The sequence below is a fragment of the Gavialis gangeticus genome, unplaced genomic scaffold (assembly GCF_001723915.1).
Source record: "Gavialis gangeticus isolate Ggan-Ray unplaced genomic scaffold, GavGan_comp1, whole genome shotgun sequence".
Lineage (NCBI taxonomy): Eukaryota > Metazoa > Chordata > Crocodylia > Gavialidae > Gavialis > Gavialis gangeticus.
In genome coordinates this window covers 120,796,207-120,805,995 of record NW_017729032.1, presented here as the reverse complement: position 1 = coordinate 120,805,995, position 9,789 = coordinate 120,796,207, and the positions used below count along the sequence as shown (strand labels likewise).

Sequence of the window (9,789 nt, the reverse complement as noted above, 5' to 3'; positions counted from 1 at the left end):
TATACATTGTACACATAAAGAATTTTAAAGGTTACAAACTCAGAGGCCAAGGGAGTTTTGGTTCAACCACAATTAAGAGGCATCTGAGTGAAGACTTTTAGACTAATTTTTTTTTTTACTTGGCACTTACATTCCACTTAAGTCCTTTTTAAAGACCCAGACTGCTCTAAAGCAGACTGAAACACACAGGAATAATTAACAGTGCACCAATAAAGATTTTTTTGGCCAGTACCGATTGCCGATTATTAACCAGCCATATTGGCTGATACCAATCTGATATGCAGCCAGGTAGCTTAGAGAGCAGCATCTGGCAGGTAAGTCTGTTGGGGGGAGGAGTGTGGGGAGGAAAGGGGCTTGTTGGGGCAGACTGAGGCCCCCAGGGGCAGATTGTCTGGGGGGCACGGGGGGGGGAAGGGGGGCCAGCTCCCCACTGCTGCACACACCCCTGGGGAGGAATGGGAGGCATATGTCCCCCAGATTTGTGCGTGGGGTGAGGACAGGCTGCTCAGGTTTGCGGGCTTGAGGCCAGAGGCTGTGCAAGCTTCTTCCCAGTGGGGTGGCTGGCCGGCCCAGGCCTGCACTCGGGGTGGGCAGGGGGCTATGGGGACTTTTGGGGTGGCTGTTGCCCATCCCATAGCCCCGCTCCCAGTGCCACTGCCTGCCCCCTCTGAGCACAGCCCCAGCTCAGCCCCACACCAGGAAGAGGCCAGTATAGTCCCTGGCCCTGAGCCTACAGCAGGCAGCTCATACTTGCCCAGTGCAAAAATCCAGGGGGGCACAGGCCTCCCCATGCCTGCCCTAGGGGTGAGCATAGTGGCCAGGAACTGGCCCCCCTCCCCATCCTGGGCCCCAGACAAGTTGCCCATGGCTCTGTCCCATGCCTCACACTGGCTGGATAGCACCTGCCCCTGCCCCACTCTCTCCTTCACCGTAGGGGCCTTAATCTGCCCCACCATGCTCCTTCCCTCCCCATGCCCCTTTCTCTCCCCAGAGACTTACCGGCCAGATGCTGCTCTCCACACTGCCTGGCTGCATTCCTGGACACATGCATTCTGAGGCTGGGCACACGTACACAGCACTTATTGGTGACACAACAGGCTACACCAGTCAAAAAAAAGCCAATTGCCGATAATGTCAATTTTCTTTTAATCGGTGCCGATCCAATATGGACCGATATATCAGCGTACCTCTAGGAATAATCCCATTGGCTTTAATGATATTTGGTTCAACAGGCAGGACAATGAACTCCCAGCTGCTCCTAAGAACAACTGCTTAAATGCTACTATTATAGTCCATACACATATAATAAGAAATATAAAATACTAACCTGCATAACAACAACAACTACAGCAATGCCAGTAGAGGTTGGAGTTGAATCCCACTGAAGGGGTCTGCTTTGAGATTTCTTCATTCTGCCTACTGTCCAACCCATACATAAACTCAACAACAGGTATAACATTTGTATCTGAGAGACTACATCGCACACTATTGGGAATGAAAAAGAGTTAACATAGTCACAACAAGAGAGAAGTAATTTCTTTTTCTAATTAAAAAAGAGAAAATAGAAGTTGTGTGGTTAGCCACACATTTAACTACAATTTAGACACTTCTCACTGTAATTTTCTCATTATGTGCCACATTTTATTCTAATCTATTAGGTGTCTAAAGTGAACTTGAGCAAAGGGCAGTCCTCATTTCATCCTGTTTGAGTCCCTGAATATCCATTAACACATTTACTTTTGTAACATATTAGGATTTTGGTCTTAAGACTAAGTGACAAAAAAAGCAGTGAGGAAAGTCCAACTTTTATATTATCAGTTTTCCAGGGACACAAAGAGTGGAATAGGGTGCATGTAGGCACCTAACAGATGGAAGAGGATCTGGTTTTATATAAATTTTGAGTTTACTTAGTACTGTAATACACGTTGTGGATAATTTTTCTATCAGCTTTTATTTAAAAAAATTGTGAACTAACAATTTTCTTATTAAGGTTACAATTCTACTATGAGCTTCATGCACTCAGACTATTGTGTTCATGCAGAATCACTTAACAGTCACTGCATACAGATGGTCCGACCAGGTGGTGAACGGGGTAGGAGGATACTTAACATTTGACTTAGATTTAAGAGCAACCAGTTAAGAGACGCACTCTATGGTTTCTTAAGACTAGTTTGAGACTAAACTCTGGCCCACATTTTATTTGGAGCAGGGGTGTTGAGTTCCCTTGATGCCATGGGATAAATCCAAACAATGAGGAGGTGTGTGTTCTGGATCCAAACCCACCTTTGGCAGCAGCAAACAGCATCAGCAAACCACAGAATGAAGAAAGCTGTTACTCATTCCACCACACCCAAAACATCACCTGAACCCCAGATTTTGGCAGTGGATCATACTCCTGAAATATGGACCCTTCCAGGAGCCCCAAAGCCCAGGTCTTTGACATCCCTGATTTGGAACAATAATTCTTGCTCAACTGGTTTAATTTTTGAATATTTAAATATATTTTACTGTGAGTCGTATGTCCACTTTTTTATTCTACTTGGGTCCCAAGCATTGAGAACCAGCACATGCACTTTCTTAATCAGCAGCTCTGATTCTCCTGTGCAGATGTGCTTTCCTCTGCAATCTACACTTAATTGCATCACTTTTTCTCTCTCTGTCTCCCTTCCCCACAAAAATCTATCCTTTCTAGATTCTTTTGTCTTTGGAAGCTATGCTTTTAAAGCCAAAATATCTTGAATTAAGCTATTACACTAAAAATAATGGGAACAAAGAATAAAATATCCCTTGAATTAACAGATTAACATACAATAGTCTTCATTTGAAAGACAATACTCTTCACATAAATATCTGCCAACTTAAAAAAATGCCTAACTCTAGTATTCAAAGGAGTTAAGGATAGGCTCATATCACTCATCTAACTTCACTTCTGTAGGTCAGAGAGAAGGTTTAGTCATGTGGTTGATGGAAATGTTGTGAGGTTTCAGTATTTCAGAAACAAAGAATTAATGTCTTTTACTGCAGTGCCAAGTGCCATCAAGAGGCTGTTAATGCCAACTGCAAGTTTTTATGGAATTTATGGATACTGTTTGCTGCTGGCATATGAAAGTGTTCAGGACTACATACAAAAATTTTATATAATGACTGGGAAGAAAACGACCACCACGTTTAGAGGTAAAAATGTTCGTATAAATCACACTTAAAAGTAAAATCAAGCAAATGCAAAAAAACCCAGAATCAAACATCACTTGTTTTTGTATTGCTGTTCCTACTATTTAATGAGTAAAAATTTATTTACAGACATTTCCTCAACCTAATAACAAATGTTTATCCAGGCAAAATTTAAGGGTACTGATGATAAGATTATGGGAACAACTTTACCTGGTGTCTATATTTAAGTTTTACTACAGCATTTAATCCCAATATTTAAGACCTTTGTTTACCTTACAGTAAACCTACGTTATCAATCAATATGGATGGCATGTATATTTTCCTCCCCCAGGTCCAGAATGCAATCTTTACTACCAGTAGTAAACAGTCACACTAGTAGTCCTAGTCTAAAAATGGCTTCAAGATGTCCAGTGATAGCTAGCCAGAGAATAGTGAGCAACTCCAAAAGATACAGGAACCACAGTTCAGCTTAAATCACTCGGCCTCTTCCAAACTAGACAGGTAGCTGGGGTCACTCAGAGGCTCTTGTCTGTATTTCACTGTCATCTTCTATATTTGATGATCTTATAGGTCCCTTCTGGTCCTTCTATTCTATGATATTTACCTCATCTAGGTAAGCGTTGAGTAATCTTTTGGCAAGCTCTCCATTTTGACATACAAGTATACGCAAATGATTTAACAACTGGGTAAAATATATCAGTGTAGGACAATGAAATAGGAATAGGATAATAGTCTGTGGAGGAATACCAAAAGAGAATTCCAAAGAACATCTAGTTTTATTTTTCTTTTTGAAGGGGAGGCCAAAATGGCAAGACTGAATTTGTGGGAGGTACTTTGCTATCTAAGTTACCATATTTAGCTAAATCCAAGACAACCCTAAACTTGTTATAATTTTCCATGTATGGAATCTAATTATCAGAAGGTTGTCTTAAATGCATCCCCCACCTCCACTGCTGCAGTGGGAAAAGCAGTGGCAGGGGTGGGGAGGAGGAGGGAAGGCCTGACCCCTGCTTTCCGCACTACTTGCCTCCCTTGTGCCTGTAACCCCACTGCCTCTACCCTCCTCCCCTGCCCTTCCTCCTCTTCCCCAACAACACTGTCCTTACCTCCACAGCCTCTGCCCCTAAGGATGCTGGGTTGGGTAGATACCAATGGTAGCTCCGGTCTTCACTCTGGGTTGAGTCAGGGCCAGAGCTGGGACCAGGGGAGCTGCTTGCCTCCCTACTGTCTCAATTACAAGACAAGGGCCTTTCTTCCAGCCCCACATTAAATGGGGGAAAAAAACTTCAAACCAGAATTGAATAAACATGGTATGGTACTTAACCTGCTACCTTAGCACTGAAATGCCATTTTCACGGACAGTTTCCAAATGGTTGAAAAGGAATTTATTAGCTGGGAAGGAATCCCTTTGTATTTCTAACCAGAACTTAAAAAAGAACAAAAAACAGTGTCAGGTTAGCTTAAAGCAGTGTATCATGGCACAAGATGCTCTGTGGGGTTTAGTTCCAGTAAGACATGGAGTAAAGCCCAACACTTTAAGAAAGATGAGGACAGATTGGAAAGAGACCAGAATAGAGTGATAAAAATTATTAGAAACTGAAAACATAACTTATGCAGAAAGGTTGAAAGGAGCAGGGCTGTTCAGTCTAGGAAAGGGAAAACTGAGGGAAGATTTGAAAAAGGTCTTCAAATATGCTATGAAATAAAGAGGATGGAGACAGCTTTTTCTCTGTTGCTGTAGGGAACAGAAATGGGAACAACAACCTCACATGGCAGCTGAGGAAATTTAGGTTAGAAATTAGGAGGAATTTCTTATGAGGATGGTTAAGCATTGGAACAGGTTACCACCTAAAGAGGTTGTGGAATTTTCATTCCTGGGAACTTTCAAGAGCAGGCTAGAAACACACTTGGCTTGGGATGATCCTGCCACAAGCAGTGGATTGGACTAGATGAGGGCATGAGATCCCTTTCAGTCATACTTTCCTACCATCCTATGAAGTCAAGAAGGCTGCTTTGTTAATACCAAGTCTTAATACGATAATTCTTGTTATAGCTCTACCTTGAGATATTGTGACTTGTACTCCTTCATTTTTTCATTAAATTATATTTAATTAAACTAAATTGTATATCTAGAATTATTTTTAAAATACCTTAGTATTACAGATCCTATTAGCCTATTAAAGCTCTGATCAAGCAAAAAATACTTCAGCATTTCGAAAAATTTATCCATTTTATCCAAGTTATAGCTCTAGTCTTAAATGGCAATACCTGAATGTAAATGTATGCATCTATCTGTTTATAGGATTGGGTCTAACAAAATTAAATTGTCTAGAGCTGTAAACCATTTCTTAGTTAATTAACTCTTAAAATAACCAGGAAAAGCCATTCGTTCCAGAGGAGCATTGTACAGGGTTTAAAATCTGATGATTTATAGCGGAGATAAGAATCTGACCCTAAACGTTAGCACTATTTAAAAGGCTCCACATCAATCAAAATAAAATGTTGGCAAGATTAAGTTGTATTAAGCATACTCACATTCTGCCAAACTTCCCATAAGAGGTGCTCCAATTCCATCTTTAGAGTAACTATAAGGAGAAACAACATCACCACCACCACACACAGGAGACTATATTTGTTAAAGTTACTCAGTCTTAAATCTGACTGTTTTTGTTAACAGTAAGTGAAAAACACACAATGTTTTAACTAGCCTTCCCCACAAGTTGTCACAATTCATAATTGATTTGAATAGTTAACTGATTTTTACAGTTAAATATATTTTATTCTTCATTTTAAAAGAGAAAAAAAAAGTAAGTATAGTTACCTTGAGAAATGCAGATAGTTGGCTAAAGCTGAACCAGCCTGTAACAGTAACGCAGTTGACAGTACCTTTAACGCAGCATGCATAGGTCCACTTTTCTTAACAGTCTGCCATAGTGATTGAGTGTATATACAAGCAGCTACAAAGTAGACTAGAATAAGTATGGAAAAAAATTCATGTAACCCTATAAAGAGAAGAAATGAGGTTTACTTAATAATGCAGGTTTGGTGAGTATACATAATATAATGCAACGCAATGCAATGCAAATCAAATCACTAGGACAATCAATATTAAGCAACATGGTCTTGGTAATTACTGACCAAAAAGCGATTGTAAAGCTGAACTAGTACTCAAAACACATTCTTTTATCTTTTCCATATACTAAGAACAAAGGAAGAATCTGTGTGCTAGTTTTCCCAGATGGCTGATTATTTGACCTGAAAGCCTAGTCTTAAATCAAAATAGTCCTTTTCTGAATGCAAGAGAGATTCTGTGCTCAATTTCTCTAAAAATGTCATGTACAGCGTTATTGTAACTACTGACATACCTTATATAGACGATTAGGGGTACACCAATAAAGAATTTCTTGGCCGATACAAATAGCTGATTATTAACCAGTCATGTCAGCCGATACCAATCGGATATCCGATTTATAGGAATGCAGCCAAGCAGCTTGGAGAGCAGTCCTGCCATCTTAAAATTCCCTGTAGCTCTCCTGCAGCTACCCCTCCAAGTGTTGACACCACTGCCCACCCCCACTCAGCTGATCCTGCCCTGCCCCTGCGAGCCCAGCCCGGGCCCAGCCCCCCCCGCCAGGAAGAGGCTGCGCTGCCCCTGGCCTCGAGCTTGCAGCCCATCCTTGCCCCATGCACAAATCTGGGGCGTGGGTTCTATCCACTGCCCTGGCTGCATTCCTGGCTGCATGCATGCTGTGGCTGTGTACATGCACATGGCACTTACCGGTGACATTATCGGCCAAAAAAGGCTGATTGCCAATAATGTTAATTTTCCTGTTATCGGTGCTGACTTGATATGCGACCGATACATCATTGCGCCTCTATAGAAAATATTTCCTTGAAAAATCAGGCAACAGTTCCAACTGATATCAGCAATTAGAAATATCTCCAAGAAATGGTTCAGACAAACAATTAGTCTTCAAAGATAGGTTAGGAGATGAGAGGAGAGAAATCCATATCCAATAAATGCAAAAGGGGATCTATGTATCCACTGGGTGTCACTCTCATACCACATAAAATGAAGCATGGTTAGTTTAGATAGCACCTGTACTAAGGAGACAGCTTTTAGGTATGGAAAAGTTAAAGCTGTGCAAAGAAAAGTAATTCCATTTCAAGGAAGACTCAAGTGTTCTGAAATCCTGCTTTATTCCAAATTTGGAATGAAAAACAGAACAAAGGATGAAACTTGGTGAAAAACGAAGCCCTGGTTCCTGGCTACAGGACACTACTCTGGATGACTGCCCTACAGACCGGGCAACTCTATCATGAAACTGAGACTGGGAACCAGCAGCTTTAGGACTTCCATATTTTTGGCTCCACATCATCCCACCAGGCAAGATGCAACGGGATAAAGAAGACTGGAAACTGGAGCAGGCAAACTTGCAGGAAACCAGATAGCTTGCTTTCTCTTAGGCCTTTATTGAAAAAAATAAATATTCTATGGAAATGGTTCAGTTTTGAACAATGTATTCTCCAAGAGAAAATTGTCAGACAAATTCCAACTAGTGCAGAAGAGAGAGCATACACATATTAGCAGAGGCCTACATTTTTGGCAGGAGTGCCACAAATTAAGCCTTATGCCTTTCCTGTGTGCCACCCTTATCTCCTTCCTCTGCTATGCCTTCTGTTCCCTGCCCTCCCTAATCTGATGCACTACTTGCTATCCGCTGCTGTTCTGCCTGCCTCTGCCCCAACCTGCTGTGCACTACACAGTGGCTGCCTGTGCCACGGGTTGGCTGCTCCATCATAATACATTAACTACAGAAAGGTTATCAGTGTTGGATGAAATATGAACGCTCACCACTGCAGCTAGTAACTACAACTCAAAGCATTTAACTTGAACATGCATGGAATGGAATGGCAGAGGTCTGTAGACTTTGGGTGCACAATGTGTTTATTCCCTAGTAAAACTGGAGGAGACATGATGCACTGGTGCAAAAATTCCATTCTGGACATAGACAAGCATATACCAGACACAACTGTTAAAAGGGGGGTGGGGTGGGGAAGAGCTGCTGCTGCTGCAACTGTTAAACTCTGTGCAGGGGCCTATAGCAATACAAATTGTGGAAGTCACCATAACTTTACCCCAGATGGGTTAAAGTTGGATCTGTTTTGCTACACTGGTATTGCTATAGGCTGGTACATAGGTAACTTACAGAATAACAGCTGCTGCTTGGTCCAGAGCAGTGGTTTCCTCTCCCCTTTTGAAACTGTGCCATGTATACATTTTCCCATACCCTCTAGGCAATGACAATGTACTCTTCAAAAAGCAAGGAGTAACTATATATTGATATACCGGTCACCTATTGACTCCCCTTGTCAGTTTAACTTAAGGTAGTCATTTGATCCTTACAAACAGATTCCCTTGCCACCTAGTGACCAGATGTTGTAATACTGCCTACTGCTTAAGTAGCTGGTCATGCATCCACTCCTTACAGGGAAACAAATTTATTGTGCAGTAAAAATCTGGGATCTTGTCATGTGTCTATGCCCTTTATGGTCTTAGAAAAGACCAAAGTTACAAAGCTACTTAGCAGGCCGTCACTTCAATTTTTTTTAAATTCACCTTTCTGCTTACCCTATTTAGCCCATCCATCTCTTTCCTTTATTCAGACTTTTTTTTTTGTCTAGAGAAAATCTGTATTTTGGACAAGATTTGCCACCCTGGCTTGCAGTGAGTATCTACCTAATCTATGGGTAGCCTACCATAAACTGACTTTTCACAAAGTGGGATACTTCTCAACATGAAATAGAAGACTTTGTCCATTTAGTCTTCATCAAAACATTATCATAATCACCCTAAACTATTTAGGATACAATGTTTATAAGATGAGAAAAAGTCTGTAAAAGAACCCCTGAAAAACTGATATAATAAATGGGTGGGTTCTCTTCCTCCTCTTCTACCTCACTGCTTTTTTGACTTAGCTTTAAACTAACATGATATCATGTTACAAAAGTAGAAGTATTAATGAAATTTCAGGAACTCAAGAAGAGTGAAAGGGGATCATACCCAAGTGTCTAATATGCAGAGAATGATTCAGCTCCAAATATAATATGCCTTTTGTTCAGATCAGTTTTCAGCCACAAGTCTTCTGCCTGTAAAAGTAATGTAGGGCTATATCCATAATCTGGACTTTGGCACCTAAGTTCCATCTAAGGCCAAAGTTAGAATCCTGAAAATCCTGTCAAGCTATCACCTAATCCTTGAGGCACTTTAACTCTGCAGGACTTAGTTTTACATGAAATGGACATTGGATGCAATATGTAAACAGCACTAAGAGCAGGGACTGAAATCCAGGACTCAGCTCTCCCAACCACATACCACTAACTTAGTGTCAGGCTCCCTCTCATGCTCTTTTCCTGTATTAATGTAGTTACTTTCTTACCATGTGCACCTTTGTCCCCAAAACCAGCTTTCTAAATTGGGTTGTATGTCTCTAGTGAGGATTTATTTTCCTTTGTTGGAACAGAAACAGAGAGGAATAGAAGAAACAATACACTGGGCCCTGGTGGTTCCTGCCCCAGAAGTACAAGGACTAATGCTGGGCTTAAGACAGTGTACGG

The 9,789-nt window shown here is 41.3% G+C and overlaps 1 protein-coding gene across 1 annotated transcript in view; it reads right to left on the bottom strand.

Moving 5' to 3' along the window:
* Nucleotides 1-9,789, bottom strand: part of GPR180 (G protein-coupled receptor 180) — a 36,990-nt gene that overhangs the window by 12,362 nt on the left and 14,839 nt on the right. The window contains exons 4-6 of the mRNA XM_019524551.1: nt 5,993-6,173; nt 5,707-5,756; nt 1,328-1,485 (exon numbers count right to left, since the gene is read on the bottom strand). Coding sequence (XP_019380096.1) covers nt 1,328-1,485; nt 5,707-5,756; nt 5,993-6,173 — 389 coding nt within the window. The remainder of the gene's footprint in view (nt 1-1,327; nt 1,486-5,706; nt 5,757-5,992; nt 6,174-9,789) is intronic.